The sequence below is a fragment of the Syngnathoides biaculeatus genome, chromosome 10 (assembly GCF_019802595.1).
Source record: "Syngnathoides biaculeatus isolate LvHL_M chromosome 10, ASM1980259v1, whole genome shotgun sequence".
NCBI classification, from domain to species: Eukaryota; Metazoa; Chordata; class Actinopteri; order Syngnathiformes; family Syngnathidae; genus Syngnathoides; species Syngnathoides biaculeatus.
The window spans coordinates 16,139,727-16,160,760 of record NC_084649.1 but is presented as its reverse complement, the minus strand read 5'-3'; the positions used below and the strand labels follow the sequence as shown (position 1 = coordinate 16,160,760).

General features: G+C 44.3%; 2 protein-coding genes across 11 annotated transcripts in view; both read left to right on the top strand.

Annotated features, from left to right (window-relative positions):
- Window positions 1–6,975, top strand: part of foxj3 (forkhead box J3) — a 157,156-nt gene extending 150,181 nt beyond the window's left edge. For all 4 annotated transcript variants that reach the window (XM_061833024.1, XM_061833026.1, XM_061833022.1 and 1 more), the window contains one exon: window positions 1,093–6,975. In XM_061833024.1, the coding sequence (XP_061689008.1) occupies window positions 1,093–1,205 (113 nt within the window). In that variant the 3' untranslated portion in view covers window positions 1,206–6,975. The remainder of the gene's footprint in view (window positions 1–1,092) is intronic.
- Window positions 6,976–9,148: 2,173 nt separating this feature from the next.
- prdm2b (PR domain containing 2, with ZNF domain b) lies at window positions 9,149–20,764 on the top strand. Of its 7 annotated transcripts, none has more exons than XM_061832414.1 (5): window positions 9,149–9,436; window positions 11,686–11,794; window positions 13,321–13,416; window positions 13,686–18,001; window positions 19,538–20,764. In XM_061832414.1, exons 3-5 carry the CDS (start codon window positions 13,398–13,400, stop codon window positions 19,553–19,555), a joined length of 4,353 nt encoding a protein of 1,450 aa, XP_061688398.1. In that variant the 5' UTR covers window positions 9,149–9,436; window positions 11,686–11,794; window positions 13,321–13,397; the 3' UTR covers window positions 19,556–20,764. The 7 variants fall into 7 exon arrangements, with proteins under 7 accessions (XP_061688398.1, XP_061688395.1, XP_061688394.1 ...); XM_061832411.1 differs by having other exon boundaries at window positions 13,318–13,416; XM_061832412.1 differs by lacking the exon at window positions 9,149–9,436 and adding an exon at window positions 9,456–9,977 and having other exon boundaries at window positions 13,318–13,416.
- The last annotated feature ends 270 nt before the right edge of the window (window positions 20,765–21,034 follow it).

Sequence of the window (21,034 nt, the reverse complement as noted above, 5' to 3'; positions counted from 1 at the left end):
ATTCCCAGTTGAAGTTTGTCTTCCCAAACAGAAAACAAAGGGAATTACACATTGTGTACTTAAACCAAGCCGATAACTTTACCTTAAAATCCACTTGCTTAACGCAACACAACGGTAAAAGCCATAGACATGCTAAATAGTAGCACCCATGAGGTGGTGGTGTAAGACTTTAAGCAACACATATTTAGCTATTTACCTGTTCTTGTTATATGTTTTGAGTGCTAATTTATTTTTTCTTCTAAACACACGACAAACACTTGTCTGTTTCTATGGGGAGGCTCAAACAGAGTCATGGCGTTTCCATTCATTTCAATGGGGAAAGATAGTTTGAGATCCCAGAGTTTTGAATTCTGTCACGAAACTAAGTAATGTATTTTCCGCATTATAAGGCACACCTAAAAGGCTTTAATTTTCTCAAATATATATGGATCAATATTGGGCCTTTAGTGCAGCTCCATCTAATGGATGCATCACATAACCACAGCCTCTACTGTACCATCTATTCTATGCGCCTTATATATGAATACGTTTTAAAATAGGCCGTTCATTGAGGGTGCGCTTTATAATGCGGTGCTCCTTATACTGCGGAAAATACGGTAATCTTTTTTTTCAAAACCCCACCATTTTACTTTGGCACTGTGTTTTGTCGAATTGATGGCAAAGAAGGATATTGAAGGGAGTTGAGCACATGTAGTTTTGCATTTTGTGGCATTTATCGGCAATCGTAGTACAGGCTTCATCTGTTTGATGTGGGAGTCAATTGTTCTGGGATTGTTGCTATTTGTGGAATTCACCATGTGTGATCAAGATTAATTTCTAAAAATATCTCAGCACTGTGGACAAGTGATGAGCCTGTTTGCCTCACACTTCTGAGGGACAGGATTCAAGTCTTGCCTCCTGGTCTTTCTTTTTGGAGTTTTCCACCTCCCACGTTCAAACTAACATTCACATTAGTTTCATAGAAGACTCCACTACGTTTTAAATCTGTGTCAAGCAATTGGCTTAAGACCGGCCCAGGGTGTACCCCGCTTCTCACCTGCCACCGTATTGAGGACAAACGTAATCAAATATTTCTATTTTCTTCATCCCCAGCACACCACCCGCAGATCAACCAGCAGCATATGATGCCGAGCAGAAATTTCCAGATGCATCGCATGCCGGCCGATGACATCCAGGATGATTTCGACTGGGACTCCATTGTGTAGCTGCCTCCTTTTTTCTTTTTTCTCTCCCCCCCCCCCCAAACAAAAGGAGCGGAGAGCGATGAGAGAAGGAGGAGGTGGAAGCAAGAGGAAATCAAGCTAGGCTAAAAAAGGCCACAGGAGGGGGAGGATATGGAGGAAGAGCACCCCCCTCATCCTTGCCCACCCACCCTCCTTACTCCCCTTCTAAGTGGGTGAACGTTAGACGGGCTGCCCTGAGACATTTTTACATAACCAGAAAAAGACAATCATACTAGTGGGACAGGATCATGTACGTCTCCAGTCCCTCTCGCTCCCACCACCCTTACCAGGGGCCTTCCGAAAACCCCCTGCAAACCACCCCTCGCCCCCGCCCCGTTTGGCCCCACTTTTAGCCACTCCACCATTGTTCTGTGATTTTGAGCTAGTGATTCTTCTTCTCGTGTTGGCCTCAGCTGCCTTGTGGATGGGTTTAGTGCTGTCTCTCTCTTTTCTTTTTTTAATTAATCTTTTTATTGTTTTGTAAAAGAAACGCAGGCCGCCTCTGTGAGTCGTGACTGCGCGCTCGGCGGTGGAGGAGGGCCCCTCCGTGCGGCTGGCAGCGACGTTTGGATTACGCTGGCTGAGGTTTTGAACAGGGTGTATAAAAATAAAGGGCCTTCGGGCCTTCTGTTATCCATAGAAAACCATCGAATGAAAGCCAATCAATGTGATTATACAAAGGAGTGTTTGGGCCATATTGAAAGGAAAAAAAAAAGGTAAAATTACAGGGAAAAAAAAAGTCAGCCAAGGGTTGCAAAAGGTTTATTTTGAATTTTAATTCAAGTCATTGTGGTGTGTGTGTGATAGCAACAGGATACCAAAAGTTATGTTTGTTTCGTTCCTGAAGGTGTAGGCACATCCGTATATCCGTCATTCTATCCATCAATATTCCCTTTGAAGTAGTGCTTCCCAACTTTTATTGAGCCAACGTATACATTTTAAATCTCATAGGATGCGCCCAAATGAAAATCTACTAAAATAATAATGATCTGGTTTCAATTCACTCAGACGAATCTGGGCCAGTTTATTGAACACATAGCTTATATCCTTGTTATATGAAAGGCAGCTTTATGTCGGAAAATATAGATGAAGAGACATTATAATTCTATAATATAATTTTTGTAGTAAAAGTAAAATTGGATAATGTCCGGCTCGCGCAGTGGTTGGGAATAACTGCTTAAGGGATGGCCATGGTTATCAATAAATTGATGCTTAAGAATGAACGGTTGATTAGTCATGTCTGGAAGCAATTGAGACAAAATAGAGTTCCTCTTCTGACTACACCTCGTCAATACACTGTCAGTCATCATCGACTTCACGCCCATGCAGGCACTTTTCTTACAATTTTGTGCCTGCCGTTCTAATTGATTTTCTTAAAATCAGTCGAGAGAACGTTTTCCCGTGGTGATCGAGGACAATACCCACCCCTCATTCCTTTTTAGATCTAGCAGCCTATTGATCATAAAAGGGGTCATTCATAACAGCTAAGTCAAGCAGCACGCAAAGAAACGCTTAAAATCTACTTCTGAAATTAAAACAGGATCCTCTCGCTGGCGTATTCGCAATAAGAAAATGGCGCAAATGTCAGTCTGGTTAGAATGAGGCAGAAATCTTTTGCGTTAGCGTAAAATACTCCACTAAGATTTCTTCTGGATTCCAGATGGTCCATCCTTAAAATACGTCTATTCACAGTAGAGCCAACAAGGCAAAGAGATCACGAAAGCTTCGTTCGACATTTACTCGCAGACGCTAAGCTATCCAATTCACCTGCAGCGGCTGCTTGGTCAGTGGGCAGCGAGCATGCGGGTGAAGCAGGCTGAGGAGTCGGCTTAGGGATAGGGCCGAGTTAGTTTTGCAGTAAAGCTTTTGATTTATTTTCAGTCACGTTATTGGTCGTTTTGTGTCCGCCGTATTGATCTGGAGGATACGCTCTGCTTGAAACTGAGACTACCAGACTGGCGTTTGATCATTTTCTCCATATAACTGTAATCGCGTCATCGGTTCTTTTAAATTTTCCAATCCTGTTGCATGTGCTAAGATGGAGGGTAAACAGTTAATAACGGTACAGAAAAACATGGAGTGTAGTGTCCAAAATGAACCATATTGATCTCAACCACCACCTAATTGTGTGCCATAATACATACACGTATGGAAAAATTCTTCACAACTAAGCTAAGATGATCTGAAACAGCATGTACATTGCCCATCATGGACCTCAAGGCTCGATAGCAGTTGGTATCGGGAGAGACGGCTGCCATTGCGGTCATCAAAGAATCCACTCTACATTCGAATAACGTCACGGCAACAACGAACGGCTGTCCAATGTATTTTATAAATCTGCGTGACTGAAGAAGACCAAACTTCAAATGTAAATGCTGAAAATGGAGGTGTGTGTATGACTGGCAGACTAAAACGAGTCCTACAACAGGCTTTTCTACACGGATGTCCTGTTTCAATTAAATGTGCGAAATACTGTATGTACCGTGACAAATTGACAAATGTTCCGCCTTCTCGCCCGGGTTCAAAATTGGCGCTAGTGAATGATTGAATGAGACTTTGTCCCTCCCGCTCGCATTGTCACAGCACACTAATTCACCACTGGGTCGACTTCCAAAATGGCAGCCGTGTCGAGAGGCTCGTGACATCCCGAAAAAAAAGAAAAAATAACAATTTATAGTCTCACGCTGGGTTAGGCTAATCCAGGCTAGGGATTGGCTAAATTTGGGGTTTGCGTCAGGGTTCGCGGTTTCAGTTAGGGGGTGGAGGTCATGTTCAGAGTACTTCTTCGTACCTGCCAGAAAACCAAAATGTTGCCTCAGCAAGTTAATCAAGTCGCTCACATTAGGTTTTGGTTTGGGTTTAGCATAAAGCTGTTGTTCTCAAATTCATTAGACCAAGTACTATCTCAAAATACACTGAACTCGTCATGACTAACATTAAAATTCAGTTGCGTAGACTCATAAAATGTATATATAGTAGTATCGTAAACCACTGCAACATTAAGCACCGTTTAAACATGAACATGGTGCTTGGGTATAGGAAACTACTACTTAAAACACCGAAAATAAAATGTGAATTTTCCCAATAGTTTTCAAAACAAGCAGTTCTAACACATGAAATGCAATTATTGTACTTTAGTTAAATACAAGTAAACGATAATTCATGTAGTTTTGTACTGGATTAAAAAAATGAAAAATAAAAAAAACACTTAAGTCATAGTAATATGCCAAGGTTATACATTTAATTCCATTAACTGGAAACTCTAAATTGCCCCTCGGTGTGATTGTGAGTGCGACTGTTGTTCGTCTCCATGTGCCCTGCCATTGGCTGGCAACTGGTTCAGGGTGTACCCCGCCTCCTGCCCGTTGACAGCCAGGATGTGCTCCAGCACTCCCGCGACCCTCGTGTGGATAAGCGGCTCAGAAAATGGATGAACATTTAATTCAGTTAATTTGTTTACCGCTAGAGGGAGCCCTTATACCGCCCTGAGACTCAATCACAGGGTAAAGGTCAGAGGTCGGTTATGGCTAGTGTTTAAAGTACCTCAGATTACTGATCAATAGGCTCAATTCTTCCCCTAGAAAAGTGTCACTTTTATTTTCATAACATAATGAAGATGACTTTTCAATGCTGTATTGGGAGTTTTAGCACTTTGGGTATTCGGATCATTTTTAGTTGGGCTAAGCACAAGCTTTTTTTTTTTTTTTTTTTTTTTTTTTGCTGAAAAGCACACAAGAAAGAAAACAGGGTGACTGGCAGTTCTGGAAACTTCCGTATAAGATGAGCGCTAAAACAGCAACACTCACATGGTGCAAATTTTCACATAGTTGGTCATAAATTGTGTCATCCTAATTTTCCATTTCATCTGATACTTACGGTTTTGGCTCTTGCACTCGTCGGGATGGACATTTGATCGGCCAAGAGAAAAAATTCATCGTTTGTTAGTTTTTGGAAAACGCTTTTAATTGGATGGAAATCAGATTGATCGCTGAAGTCTAAACACTTATTTCCGTGACGCTGTTAACGTTGAATAGAAAAACAGTGCCCGGAGGACTCAATTCCCATTGCTGACGTCATATTTTCCTCTCTAGACAGAAAAATGATTTTCAACAGAGCGATGACAAAGTGCATTTTACCTCAATTGCAGCAATCAATTCCACACTTTTGACCAAATTCTTTATGATCACTCCGTCGACTAATCAATCATTATGCCCGTGCCAAATTAAGAATGTATTCGAAAACAGAGGCCATGTTGTTAACCCCCCCCCCAATGATTCTACAGTGAAGAAAATAAGTATTTGAACACCCTGCTATATTGCAAGTTCTCCCACTTGGAAATCATGGAGGGGTCTGAAATTTTCATCATAGGTGCATGTCCACTGTGAGAGAGATATTCTAAAAATAAAAATCCAGAACTTGAGCACCGTTGATCGCGTCAGTGATTATGCGACGCCTACTCCTTAAAATGCATCTTACTTTTGAATATGTGTGGACATTTCCTTCACGCTGCCGCGGCTGCTTTAGAGCGCCTCGTTGTCACAGCATGGAAACCCCACGGTCACGACACTTGCTGCTGTGTCAAATTTAGAAGATATTTTCTTTTCACTTTACAGGAACTTTAAGGCAGAATCCCATTAAAGGGGAATATTTTTATGACAATCATTTATAATCGCGCAGAATGTGCAAAATTAGCCTCCAAAATTCAGGGATGGGTAACTTTTTTTTTTTTTTGTCGCTTGCCACGTTGTCGTCTTAAGACAGCAGCAAACTAACAAGTCGAATCGATCGTTTCCGAGACGCAACTAATCAATTGAATTGATCGACGCTCGCACCCATCCCCGTTGTCAAAGTGGACGGAGGTAAAGTTTGTTTCACTTCTTCCCGGTGAAGAAGACAAACAACTCGAAAAAAAAAAAGGGAAATCATTGAAGAAAAATGACTGGATCACTTTATTTGTTGCTTGCTTGAACTAATGTGTGTGCTGGTGTGATGAAAGAAAATTAAAGAGGGGTGGGGGTCAAAGGTCATTTTTACTTGCCAGAGAGATTATTTGGGAGATTTTAACACATTTTGAATGAGATGAAAAAAATCCCTGTTGGAGCTTGTTTTTTTTTCTTTCCCAAAATCAGTCATCATCATCATCATCATCGTCGGACTGGACTATCAATTGAAAGGATTGGTCGCTTCCTTCAGTGCTGGTGTGTCGTCGCGCTTGTACATATTTGTCTCTTTTCAATCACACACACAACCGCCCCCCCCCGTCTTTTTTTTCCTCTCTCAGGGGGCCAGGGGGAGGTCACGAAATAAACGAGGGAGGGGAAAGAATATTTTGTTATTGTCCAATCAGAGGGTGACAGTATGTATATATCTATATTGTATATATGTGATGAAAATGCGTCGGCTTTTTTTTTTTTTTTTTGGTGTGTGTGACACTACCTTTTACCTGTACTTTGTTTCTACATTCAGTGTTTCAGTGTTGCTAATATATATTTGGTTTGTGTTTCATTGTTTTTATTCCGTCTTTGTCATTTCTCGTTTGTTCTCCTATTCCCCCACCCCCGCCGCCCACCCCCCCTTTTTTTTTTTAATTGCACGATTTATTACTTTTGCTGTCTGATGAGTTGACACGGCTACTCTTTGTATACGTTTAGTGCTGTAAAGTGTTATTAGAATCGTCAATACCACCGGAACCCGTACCCGAGCCTCCTCCTTGCCCAATATGCATGAATGGCACTTAAAAGAAATAAAATATGGTAACTTCACTGTGGAATTTTGTCCGGTTTGGATCTTCTTCGCGAACCACCACCCCCAAACGTTTCAAACTTGGCACAGGCTCTCAAATTTGGGATGGGAACTCAGGTTAGGGTTTCAAATTTAGCGTTAAAAGGAGGTTTTGGGTTTCAAATTAGCATTTATCGTTAAGTTAAAGGTTCAAGGAAAGTTTTGGGTTTGAAATGAGGATATGAAACCTGGTTTAATGTTTGAATTAAGGTTTTAGTCAAAGTTTAGGGTTGTGGTGTTCAAGGCAGTTTTAGGCATTGGTTAGGGTCTCAAAATATGGCTTTTAAATCAGGGTAAGAGTTCGATACCAGGGTTAAGATTCCTTGCTTCTTTTACTTTCGGCTTGTGCCGATTAGGGGTCGCCACAGCGTGTCATCTTTTTCCATCGAAGCCTATCTCGTGCATCCTCCTCTCTAACATCCACTGTCCTCATGTCCTCCCTCACAACATCCATCAACCTTTTCTTTGGTCTTCCTCTCGCTCTTTTGCCTGGCAGCTCCATCCTCAGCACCCTTCTACCAATATACTCACTCTCTCGCCTCTGAACATGTCCAAACCATCGAAGTCGGCTCTCTCGAATCCTGTCTCGTAAAACATCCAACTTATGATGTCCCTCTAATGAAGTCATTTCTAATCCTATCCAACCTCTTTACACCAAGCGAGAACCTCAACATCTTCATTTCTGCTACCTCAAGTTCTGCTTCCTGTTGTTTCTTCAGTGCCACCGTCTCAAATCCGTACATCACCACTGTTTTATAGACTTTGCGCTTCTTCCTGGCGGAGACTCTTCTGTCACATAGAACACCAGACACCTTCCGCCAGCTGTTCCACCCCAATTGGGCCCATTTCTTCACTTCCTTACCACACTCATCATTGCTCTGTATTGTTGGCCCCAAGTATTTGAAGTGCTCCACCCTCGCCATCTCTTTTCCCTGTACCCTCACTCTTCCCCCTCCACGCCTCTCATTCATGCACAAATACTCTGTTTTACTTTGGCTAATCTTCATTACTCTCCTTTCCAATGCGTGCCTCCATCTTGTTGTTCCTCCGCCTGCTCCCTGCTTTCACTGCTGATCACAATATCATCTATGAACATCATGGTTCAAGGGGATTCCAGTCTAGCCTCATCTGTCAGCCTATCCATTAATACCGCAAACAGGAAGGGGCTCAGAGCGGATCCCTGATGCAGTCATACCTCTTTCCTTGGAATCTTAAATTAGGTTTTTCAATTGTGGTTTCAAGTCAGAGTCCGACATTTAATGTTAGGTTTCAAAGAGCGCTTTCGGGTTTCAAAATTGGGATTTGAGCCTTTTTAGAGTTTCAAATTCAAGATTCTACCAGTTGTGGTCTGGATTTCGGTTTCAAATTGGGTGGTCGAGGTACAGTTATTGTTTCAGGCCAATGTTGGGGTTTCAAACAAGGATAAGGGTTGCAAGAAAGGGTTGGGTTTCAATGTAGGAATAGGGCTTCAAATTTGGGATTTAAAACCAAGTTGATGGTTTCAAATTAGGGTTTTAATATAAAGGTTATAGCTTCAAAATAATCTTTTGGGTAAAGTTTAAGGTTTCAAATTGGGTTACGGAGCTAGGGTCTGCTTTCAGTAGGGGTTAAATACTCGATTCCAAACGTAGCATTTAAATCAGGGTTAGGGTTTCAAGGTCTGATTTCAACAGAGGGTTTGGGTTTCAAACTGGTGGATGGGTTTTAAATTCAAAATGAAAATGAAAGTTTTGTTCGGTAAAGATGATTTGAATTAGGGTATCGAGCCTGGGTTCGGGTCTCAATTAAAGTTTAGGGTTTCAAATTTATGATTAAAGACCGATTTTGGATTTCAAATTAAATTTCAAGCCTAGTTTGTTTACAAGTTAAGTTATCAAAACAGGCTGTCTTTAATTGGCCTTTCAGACCTCGTTAGTGTTTTAAAACAGCGTTTGAAATTTGTTTTGATATTTGTAGAATACTGCCGATTTTGACCTGCCAACGCTGTTTACAATGCGGAGTCTTTGTCTTTTGTGCCTTTTCCAACAACAATAACTTGTCTACCTGGTTCAGCGTGAAACAAGTCATTCCCATCACAGGCCCCAAAAAAAAAAAAAAAAAAAAGTTGTCTGATTGTTCTGCTTTTTGGGCGCAGACATGTTGACACGGAAGGTACCAAAGTGCACCTTGAACGCATCGCAAGCAGATTAGATGCTCGCTCGCTGTCCCAAATCTCCCCCGGGGTGTTGGAGAGGCGGCGAGGCGGCTTCTGATTGGCGCTCCGGCTCATCCCTCACTCTCGCCAGCCAATCGCGGCCAGTGACGAGCTGCTGCTGGCTGGCTGGCTGGCTGGCTGCTGGTGTGGTCCAACACGGTGCGAGCCGAGCCGAAACAACCCCGAGGTTGATAACAGCTGCACCGGAGGAAGAAAGGAAGAAAAAAGCACTCTCGAGGTGAGGCCTCTCCGTTGTTGTGTGTTTGAGAGAGGGGACGCCACTTTTAAGTTGATTTGACAAGACTTTTGGTTCACGAGGCCGACTTCCAACATCGGACACCTCCGCTCAATTCGCTGCGGAGTGATTTCTTAGCACTTGGGTGCTAACTTGAGCTAGTGGCTAGCATTGGGAGGCTAGTCGGTGAGTGTGAGGAGGGAGGGAGCAGGAGGAAGAGGAGAAGAAGGAGGAGGAGGAGGAGGGAGACTTTTATCCACTTTTAAACCTGATATCAAAGTCGTCTCACTGGGTACCAAATGACGCCCCGAAGTCTTTACGCTAAACCCATCGTTTCGCACACATCCCCTCCCACGCCTCCCCAGCGAGCCCTTCCCCGACCGAGCGGCTCCGCGTCGAGGATGTGACCTTCCCGAGCTCCAGAAAAGCACGAAAGCCATCCATCGGCGAGCCTCCACTTGATGGTGGCCTAGCGCGGCGGCGAGCTAAAGCTAAGCCGAGCGCCCAACTCCTGCTGGCTCCAGCCCCCCTTCCAGCCTCGCAGGTATCGGGTAGCGAGTAAAAATACCCTCACCTGCTTTCGAACGTTTGCGGGGAGGACGCGAACCGTGCCGGCCGGGCTCCAGATGAACCAGTCCGTCGGGTTGTCAAGACGGGTAAATGCTAAAGCTAGGCGGCTAGTACGGGACACCTCGGTGCATGGGAGCAGATGGTGAACTAATTTCTCAGTTCTCGGGTTGAAATCGAAAATTAAATCCATTTAAGATCGTGAACACATCATCTATGTGCGTCTACTGTGTTTTGTTAAAATGTAGGATCTTATAGGAGAAGCTTGTTTAAAACAAAACACCATTTCTTTTAAAGTTGTGCAATCATATAAAAAGCATGTAACGTGTATTACATACTTACTCTGAATAATGTGCAATCAAGCAAGGGCATAGTTAATTCGGAAACAAAATGTTAAACTGGCTTGGTAGTGAATGCCCCGCACTGTGAAGTGAACTTTGAACGTTTTTTTTTTTTTTTTGTCAGTAAAAGATAAATGGATCTTGCTGCTCAGCTCTTGTGACATGGATGATTCTTGCGTGTTGGTTCATGTATCTTAATGCATAGATTGTGCTCTATAGGGTTTGAGGTTAGTGTTGCAAGACAAATGGATGGGTTAGGCTGAGGATTTAGAAGTAAGATTTCAAATCTAGGATTGGGTTTTTAAAGTAGGTATTCGAGTCATGGTTCGGGTGTACAGCCAGCATTAGGATGTCAAGCAAATTTAGTTTTTGGGGATGTCAATTTATGGTTTGCAGCCAATTTAAGGGTTTCAAATGTCAAGTGTTTGTGTTTCAAAAGAGGATTTCAATCAAAAGTTGGGGTTTCAAAACAATGTTTCTAGTGAGAGTTAGAATTTCAAGCAAATTGTTAGTTTTGGGTTAAATTAGGCTATATCGAGCCAAAGTTTGGGTTTCCAGCAAAGGTTAGTGTTTCAAAGTAAAATTTAATTCTGGAAGCAATTGGGTTTTCTTGCATGGTTTAGGATTTCAAATTTGAGTGTGAAGACATGTTTAGAATTTCAAATGAAAGTATCTGACCAATGTTAGTATTTTAAGTTTTGGTTTCAAAGGCTTGAAATGACTGTTTTGAATTCATTTTAAATTTTAGTTTTGGATTCCGGTTTCAAGTTTTTTTTTTTTTTTTTTTTGTGTTTAAAGCCTTGGTCAAGGTATTTAGAAAGACTTGGGGTTCCAGGTTTGGGTTTGAAGCCTGACTTTATGTTCAGGTTTTTAGTTACACTTTTCGAGCGTGATTTCTGGTGTCAAAAGAGAGCTGGTTTTTAAAAGTTTGGATGCAGAGTTTGGTTTTGAGGTTCAGGTTTAAAACTTGGACAAAACGGATTTCTAATTAGGGTATTTGGATTTTCTGGGAATAATTCAAAGTAGAATTTAGATCAAGGATTTTAGTTATTTCCAAATATGATTGGTTGTTGGGAACATCTGGAAATGTAGTTACAATTACATGATACCTGATTGAAAAGGTTATAGTAGTGTAAATATTACTTATTTTCTCAAACTAATATGACTAGCTAGATCAATTGTATTTTAATTACTTAATTTTGAATGAATTCCTCAACAGGACCCTTTTGCATGTTCTAAAAAGTTTATTGCCATTATTTTGCACGATTGTTCTTCATTACACAAAAAAAACAAACGTGACAAAACTTTATGACATGTAAGTAAATGATAAAAATATTTTTGTAGCATTAGCCATCCATCCATTTTCCAAGTCGCTTATCCTCACGAGGGTCACTGGAGAGCTGGAGCCTGTCCCACCTAACTTCGAGCTAAAGGCAGAATATACCCTGAAGTGGTAAGTCAGTTGCGGGGCACATATCTTTGCACCTTTTGTACAGGAAAAAAAACACCCTGTACAGTATGACGTTGACCTCATGACAAATTTTCCTGGTTAAGATTTCCTTTTGCTATGACAACCCAGATAAGTGTTCCATATCAGAAATTTTAAAGATGGACTATTCAAAACTCAATATGTTTAAAAGTGTAACTATGATTTGACTTTTTCAAAACCGCACACAAGCTATAGATTGGCGCTCCAAGGTCACATTATGAAAATTGTAACATTTGAGACAACAGCAGAGTGCCGAGAGCCAGTCGGAGGTGTCTGCTTAAAGAGGAAATCCTTGGGAAAAAAAAAATCGGAGCCATGTGGCTATTTTTCAAATTTAACAAAAATTGTAATTGTGGTTATTTCCAAACAAACTGCAATTTAATTACACATTTTCTCCTATTCATGTAATGCATCACAATTACAGGCATCCAATTTGTTATTAAATTACATAATCTTGTGACGTGCAAAGAGCTGCTACAAGCACTGGAGGTTTCAAGACTGGGTTTCCGAATGAGGTTTTCTTGCCTGGGTTAGGTTATCAATGCTGGATTGGGGTTTCAAACTATGGTTCCAAGATAAGGTTTTCTTTAGGTGAGGGAACAAAAATCCTAAGGAGTTGATGGCGACTTCTTAGGATGTCAACTTGTGTATGACGTGTCATCGCATCACACGAATAGATGCTGCCTGGGGGGCGGGGACATCTTTCAAGTGACATTGCGGCTCCCTGCAGTTTTGCATGGCACACAACTTCAGTCAACCTATCTGACTGAAGTGCAGTCATGAGCCGTCGTGTCCTCAAGTGCATGCTTACAGTAAAGACTCCGTTCACACAAACTCCCTCAATCTTCTTTGCTTTCGAAAGCAGCTTTCTAAGGCCGGGTCACGTGACCTCAATGCCGGTTTTGATGGGGGTCGTATCTCGTGGACAATCCATCCCCGTCATCGGTTGTGTCAACATATGCCGAATGTAGTGCAATGTGATTGGAATTGGAAGCATTTACTCCCCGGGGTCTTGAAAAACGACATTGAAAGATGTCTTATTATTATGATTATTTAGCTTAATCATAACCAGCACTGCATTAGCGTTGGTTAGTGAGAAACTACGCCCCAGTCTGACTTGCATGCAGATGTAACTACCTATGCATGGAATGTAGGGTTTGGTTCGATGGCAATTTTTTTTTTTTTAGTCATGATTAAGATTTTCCATTCCATCCAATCATGATCATTATCCCATTTTGTTATACAGTTTCAAAACTTTTTAAACTGCTAGTTTTAAAGCATCAGTACTGAAAATTAAAGAATCTGGAGTCTAATTCAGGATTGTGTGTGTGTGTGAATTTAAAGAAAAATGAAGAGGTCTTAAAATTGGAATGTACATCTTGTGGTAGTAAACAAACTAAAGGTCTGTCATTTATTGTTCAAATTGTTTTTGCATTTCTTTTATTCTGTCAAACTGTCAAGCTTGTCTTGTTTTTGTCTGCTGCCAGAAGAAAGCTCCTGGAGAGAGCGGGACAAGCGGATTGGGGCTGACTTGCACAAAACCATTGGAGACAAATCTGTCCAGGAGATGTGGGATGGGGAACAAGGCAAGTGGACTTTCAGAGTGTTGACATGGTGACTGCGTCTTAGACAGCCTTACCGTATCTTAACCTGCAAGCCTCTGGAGCAGACATACGTTTTTCAGTGGAATGAGTGTTGCAGAAAAGCAGAACATGCCCCCCCCCCCCAGTTATAAATACGTCTGAGCAAGCTATCAATTTCTGCATCACTCTGTGACCTTTAAATTACATTGTAAAATATATGACCATGGGTGTCACGTCAGTATTTGCCTGACATTCCTGACGACTGTTGACAGGTGTGAAGGAGGAGGATGAGAGGCCACTCGCAACAGCGACGTCCAAAGTCCCGCCCACGGAAATGACTGACCACGGAGACGTGCAGGTTGTGTCAGGCGACGTGATGGACGGGGCAAATCACGAGGAGGAAGACACTAATGATTTGCAGGCTGCGCATGAAGCACAGCAGCAAATACCTCAGCGGCAGCCCGACTTCCCCCTCAGAGGTATCGGAAAAAGCCAGTCGCAGTCTTCCCCGCTTCACGGGCAAGATCAGGAGGTCGACACCGATCCCGACTTCGACCCTTTGCTTGAAGGGGATCCGCACGGAGATTCATTTCCCTGTCAGCACTGTGAACGGCACTTCTCCACCAGGCAGGGTCTGGAGCGCCACATACACATTCACGCCGTCAGCAGCCAGCAGACACCACTGTTCAAGTGCCGTTACTGTAGCAAGGCCTTTGGCTCACAGGTGGGTCGGCGGCGCCACGAGAGGAGGCACGAGAGCGGCTTCAAGAAGAAGCCCGGCTCTTTGGCCGGAACCGCTCATTTGCTCGGCCCTTTGTCGCAGACGGACGTTTCCATTCCCGACTGCACCGGCCCTACGAGTCACTACACCACTATTGGATCGCAGCTCACTGGAGGACCTGCATACCAATCTGAAACCCCAAGGAAGGAGTCGGGGGCCCATTCTGACCCTCCCTTCATTTTAGAAGAAAACGGAGCATCCAAAGAGCTCCATCCTTGCAAATACTGTAACAAAGCGTTCGGCACACACACAAATATGAGGCGGCACCAGCGCAGAATACACGAACGACACTTGTTACCGAAAGGCGTTCGACGGAAAGGCATGCTGCTGCAGGAGGCGTCAGCGCAGCCGCGACCTGACGCCTCGCCCAATGCCAGCCCTGCCCTTGTGTATATGCCCAGTGCTGATACGGAAGATGAGGCGGACCGGGACGATTACGCTGTGGACATCTCCAAAAACATCTCAGAGAATTTAAGTTTTTACATTGACGGCAAGATAGTGTCCACAAATACGGTCAGCAGCTGTGAGGTCATCGAGCTGGACACTCGATCGGCTGCCCTGTTGGGTTTGGACACAGTCCTCATCGGTCCAACTCAGTTCAGTCAGGCACTGAAGGTGGAGCCTCGAGCCAATACTGCCAAACAACTGTCCAACTTGTGTCAGCCTTCATCCAAAAGAAGAACTTCAACACCCCCCCTTGTTCCCAGCCTCAAAGTCGAGACGGAAACGGCTCCATTCACAGGGTCTTCGTCATCCACAACATTGTCTTCGCCTAACTTGCTGGTGGGGGGCCTTCTCCAGCAAGCGGCGGATTCATTGGGATCCCAACGTGAGAAAACAGTTTATCTGTCTCCCAAGCTCAAGCAGCTCCTCCAGACACAAGACGTTCAGAAGTCCATCACGCTCATATCTGAAAGCCATAGGCTGGTGTCCCCTCTTTCTGTCACGCCGCTGCAAGGTCCTTCGGGCCGGTTTAAAAGGCGAACGGCCTCTCCCCCGTCCTCACCGCAGCTCAGTCCCCCGTTTAAAACTGATGGCTGCAAGGCTGAGGCGGTGAGCTCGTACCCCATTAAGGTGCCAAAGCTAGAGAACCTCATTGTCTCCCCTCACGTAAACTCACTGGACAAGGATGAGACTATAAACCTGAGCCCCTGTGGAAGTAACCTTGGCCAAACCTCCTCTGGCAGCGGAGGGAACGCTTGCAATCAGCAACCCTTGGACCTGTCAAACACTGTCAATAGAAGAAGCGACACCTCCAACAAAGTTCTTGGCGATTCTGCACTCGATTTGAGCTTGCATCGGAAAAGTAGTGCCGATCTGGACTTAAAGGGAAGTGCAGCACCCCAGCTGCAAGTCAAAAAGAGGAAGCCAAACACCAGCATGCTTGAAAAGGTGCTGATGAACGAGTACATAGGTTTGCCCTTGCCGACAGAGGAGGGACCCTCGCCGCTCTCTAACCTCAGTTTTCAACCGCAGTCTCCCAGTATTGAGTCTGCCCACCCCTCTCCTCCATCCTTAACCCCTGTCACTATGAACCCCTCCTCACCCGGCACCTCGAGCGTGACGTCTGCAACGCCGCCTCCCCCTGTTCTACCCACCATGCCTTCGCCGCCAGCCATAGCGAACTCGCCTCTCTCTCAACCCTCAGACCCTTCGGCGCAGCGGGCTCTTCCTGTCCTATCACCAAAGGTGTCGCCGAGGTCGCCGCAGCTCCCGACGGAAGACGTGGAAAGTTTGTACGCCGGTGATGACAAAGACGAGGAAGAGCAGCATCATTCTGAGACACTGGACTCCCCTAACACTCCACTCCAAGATCCCCTTGATCATCCTGTACCTCTTGAGCCTTCTTCTTCAGTCAGCTTGTCCGCGACAGAAGACATTTCTCTGACCGAGGCAAACAGCAGCCAACTAAATGGCGAAACTGACAAAGACCTCAACTCAGGAACTCCAAAGTCTGAAAACTCCGACTTGGCTGCTCTGTCACCCCGGCCAGAGTCTTTGCCGACATTGCCCCCTCACGTGTCAGATGACCCAGCGCCGTTGCTGCTTCCACAAAGCCTTCCTCATGCAAAGATAAAAGAGGAGCCTGAGCATTGCACAGATGATGTTTCTGTCATGACCCATGTGCCTCAAGATGATGCTGTCCCGTCACCTCAGCCTCTCGAAAACAAACCTGATAATCCCCCAGTGGCCGGACAAATGGACTCTGTTTACTGCAAGACTTTTGTATGCAACGTTTGCAACAGCCCATACAGCTCCATGAAGGAGCTCAGCGGACATATTGCCGAACACGCGTCAGCTTGGCCCTTCAAGTGCGAGTTCTGCCTGCAGCTGTTTGGCGACGCAGAAGCCCTGCTCGCCCACCGGACCACGTTACACGGGGTGGGCACCATATTCGTATGCTCCATTTGTTCCAAGGAGTTTGCCTTTCTCTGCAATTTGCAACAACACCAAAAAGATCTGCATCCAAATGATGCCTGTACACATACCTCTGTGGAGAGTGGTAAACTCAGGCCACAAAACTACACAGACCCATCCAGAGCCAAAGAAGACACATCCACACCAGCACAACAGACTTCTGAAGAAGCGCCAGAACAAAATGAAGCTAAGCCCGTAAAGGAAGAGCCTGATGTTAACGGAAATCACGCAGACGATGGCACGGAGGACCCCAATGAGGAGCTCTACACTACAATAAAGATCATGGCGTCTGAAGGCGGAAAGCCCAAAGGCCCCGACGTCCGCCTCGGTCAGAATCAGCATTACCCCAGTTACAAACCACCCCCCTTCCCGTATCACAGCCGTTCCCACGCCGGTTCCATGGCCTCCGCGACAAACTTTACCACACACAACATACCGCAAACGTTCACCACCGCCATCCGCTGCACCAAGTGCGGCAACAGCTTTGACAACATGCCTGAGCTGCACCAGCACATTTTGGCCTGCGCCAATGCCAGTGACAAGAAGCGCTATACTCCCAAAAAGAACCCCATCCCCCTCAAACAAATAGTCAAGTCTCCCAACGGAGTCACGTCACCCTCAGCAGGCCAGAGTGCCTTCCGAAGAATGGGCCAGCCAAAGAGACTTAATTTTAATCCTGACGTGGGCAAAACAAAAATGAGTGCCCTCAGTAAGAAGAAAAACCAGCTGGTCCAGAAGGCTATTTCACAAAAGAATAAGGCCGCCACCTCTGCAAAAAAGGTCGCCGTTAAAGTTGAAGAGGAGCAAAATAACGTCTGCCCCCACTGCAGTCGGGAATTCACTTATCAGGCCAGTCTCAGCAAGCACATGGCCGTCAGCTGCCCCATGAAGCCCGCCGTTAAAAAGGGGAATAAAAAGCCCGACGATAAAAGTATAAGGAAGAAAGACAGTGAGATGGCGCAAATGGAGACGGAACTCAAAACCTTTGGAAAGACGAGAGCTCGTAGCTCCGGTGCAGCTGAGCATCCGGAACCCCCTCAGTCGGGTAAAGGGAGAAGTGTGCAAAAGAGGCCTACGTCGTTCCCGGTGGCGACCCCTCCCGCCAGCAAAAAAGCCAAGAAGGGCCCAGCTCAGCCATCACCCACTGACCTACCCAATGACACTGCGGCGCAAAAGCCACCTGTGAAGATGCAGCGCATGGGCAAAGAGGTTCCCAAGAGGCTAGCAGAGCCCAAGTCGCCGCCACTGCAGCCCAAGAAAGAAGAGCGCTTCTCCCTCCGAATGAGGGAGAGGCTCGGCGGTCCAGTTACCAGGAGCTCGCAGATGGCACCCCCCGCAGCGGAGGCCAAATCTGAGGACGCACCAACGTCTGAGCCTAAAGATGCTCCGGTGGGTCATCCTAGAGCTTTCTCTTTGAAGGAGTCTGTGTTGTTAAAATTGGGAGTAAGATTTGAATGTGACCAAATCTCTCCCGCTCTTAAGGCTGTGACACTGGCATGCCTGTCATTAATGCCAACAAGTGTGATTTTCAAGCATAGCCATTCAAAATGCAATTTCGCTTTGAAAGTGCTAAATTGTTTCTAAAAAAAAAAAAAGCCAGATCACATTTTTAATAGAGCATTTTTGACATGTGGGAAAGGAAATTTTGGGGAAGGTACGTTGTTTTCTAATAATGGATATCCACTAGTGTTGTAGTTTAAGCATTGACTGCTTTAACGAAGATTTATTTTTAAAGGGGAAATCCAGTGCTTTGCATGAACAGTGTATCCAATAGGTCACGTAATATGTACCCTATTTTGACAATGTGATGATGAATCCTCTCATTTAATAGTTTTTTGAGAAGATTTTTATTGACAATTACCAATTTTCAGGGGCGCTGCCATTTTCGTGAGTCACATGACCTACGTGCGTGGATGTGACGTGTACCATGCCGCAACAAAGGCTCGATTACATGGGACACCATTTATGCCTAGCGCTGATTTCTTGTATTTATCCTCATCTGATGAAGAAATAGCAGTATGGGTTGATCGGGAAGACGGAGGAATACTTCCATACAGATTTGAACCTGTAGCTGTAATTAATGTTGAATATTCGAATGGTTCTTCGGGCGGAATGACGCTGAGTCTGACTACTCAGAGGCCTACGCGCGGGACGTAAGTGCCTAAACAGAGGCCCCCGGAGCTCCGGGCCGGCAGCTGCAGATGGTTCTTCGGACGTGAATGATGCGGGGTATGATGAGCGAGCTCCGGCCGCAAGCCGAGCTTCCAGGTGGCGGAGGCCGTTAGCCCGGGATGCCGAAGCTAGGCTAAAGGCCTCCTGCACCTGGAAGCTTGGCTCGCGGCCCGCCGCCAGAGCTCGGTCATCAGACTCCGCGTCATTCCCATCCGAAGAACCATCCGTGGCTGCCGGCCTGAAGCCCTTGGGGGCCTTTGTTAACACACTGTCGCGCGTAGGCCTCCAAGTAGTCAGACTCTCCGTCATTTCCGCCTGAAGAACCATCCGAATATTCAACATTATTTACAGTCACAGGTTCAAATCTGTATGGACGTATTCCTCTGTCTTCCCAATGTACCAATACTGCTATTTCTTCATCAGATGAGGATAAATCTGACAAATTAGCGCTGGGCATAAAAGGTATCCCATGTAATTGAGCGTTTGGAATGTCACGTAACACCCCACATCTGCGCACGTAGGTCATGTGACTGGCGAAAATGGCACCGCCCCTGAAAATTCGTAATTGTTGATAATCTTCCTAATGAGAGAGGATTTAACATCACATTATCAAAATAGGGTACATATTACATGACCTATTGGATACACTGTTCATGCAAAGCAGCGGATTTCACCTTTTAAGTTTCAAACTTGTCCTCTCTAGTATCATATTATGAAGTTTTATTCATGAACCTTCATTGTGTGTAATTCCAGGAGGTGCTAATGAAGTAAGCGCTGTCGACCTCGTTGGATTCCTGGGACACGGGGTCTCGTTGTCTTGCACTCGGAGACAACTCGACCGCCTTGATGGATTGTTTCCTTTTTCTTCCACTTGTCATACAAACTAAACTGAGCCTCTTGTTTTGTTTTTAGCCAGACTTGCAAAAAAGAAAAAAAAAAAGACACTGTAAATAACGGTGAGGTAATATATGTACAATACGTGTCATTACTTGACCCAAAACAGTAACATTAGGGCTCTTTCAAGGCTGATATATTGCAAATGGCAATCATGCATCAGTTAGGGAAACTCGCTTATTACAGCTCCTTTTCAGTTCGGTTGTTTAAGTCTTTTTTTTTTGGGGACATTTTTTTCTCCTTCCCCCCTGAGAGTCTCCTCTAATGCATGTGTTGAAATGTAGAATAATCTAGATGACGACAAATTTCTGAGTCTCTTCCAGCGGTCGCCAGCTTCAGTTCGTACATTTGTTTTGCAAATTTATGTATGTCGGATTGCAACCTCTGTAAGGACTGTTATTTTAGAAAATGTCCTATTGGATTATCATTTGTGGGGAAATGAGAAGTGGCAGGTGACTGCAAAAATTGGTCCTCAGGAATTGTGTGTGTGTGTGTGTGCGTGCGCGTGTGTGTTGTTTGTGTGCGTGTGGATGGACAATTCTTAATTCCTCCAGTCTGGATCTCAATGACATCTCATGTTTTTACTTTTCTGTCTGCCGTTCGCACGAGATTCCAGTGTTAACGTTAATGTGGTCTTCTTGCTCACTTAACATGCAATGCTATTGATTCTTGTCAAAAAAAAAAAAAAGAAAAAAGAAATGCATTAAACATCACTCGCACGTCCCTGCAGCACTTTAGAATCAACTGCCAAAATGTGTAAAAGATGGGCCTCATAATTTGAAATGATGAACAATGGAATGTATTCATCTTTTTTTTCCTGTTTTGCTGTAAATTGGTCACTTTTGTCATGTTAAAAATGCATGATTGAAACATTTTTTGGACAAATAAGCGTAACGGTATCTTGTTCCCATTATTTTTTTTTGTCATACTTGTTCGAAAGCCATGTCTATGTAATGTAACAAAATGGATGCCGGTGTCCCTCCAAACACATTTTTATGAATACTCTGAGAATCGAGCGCAGGCGATGCGGACGCCGCTCGAAACACTTGTAGCATGTACATGGGAAATTAAATTCAACGTTATAAATGGATGCTAATTTATATTTCCACAATGAATCAAAAGTGTTTAGCCTTGGAGCGCTAATGGAAAAATTGTTAAAAGATGAACAAATATCCCGAATGACCTCAAGTAAAATGTTGCTATTATTGACCCAAGAAAACTGATTTCTTCCAGTGACCATGTCCTTGGGATTTTTTGGGAGGGCGTGGAGTAGAGGCTAGCGTCTCAAATCAAAAACAGAATTTTTGAAAATTAAAAAGTCGTTCCTTTACAAAGACAAAATGTTCCGTTTTAGTT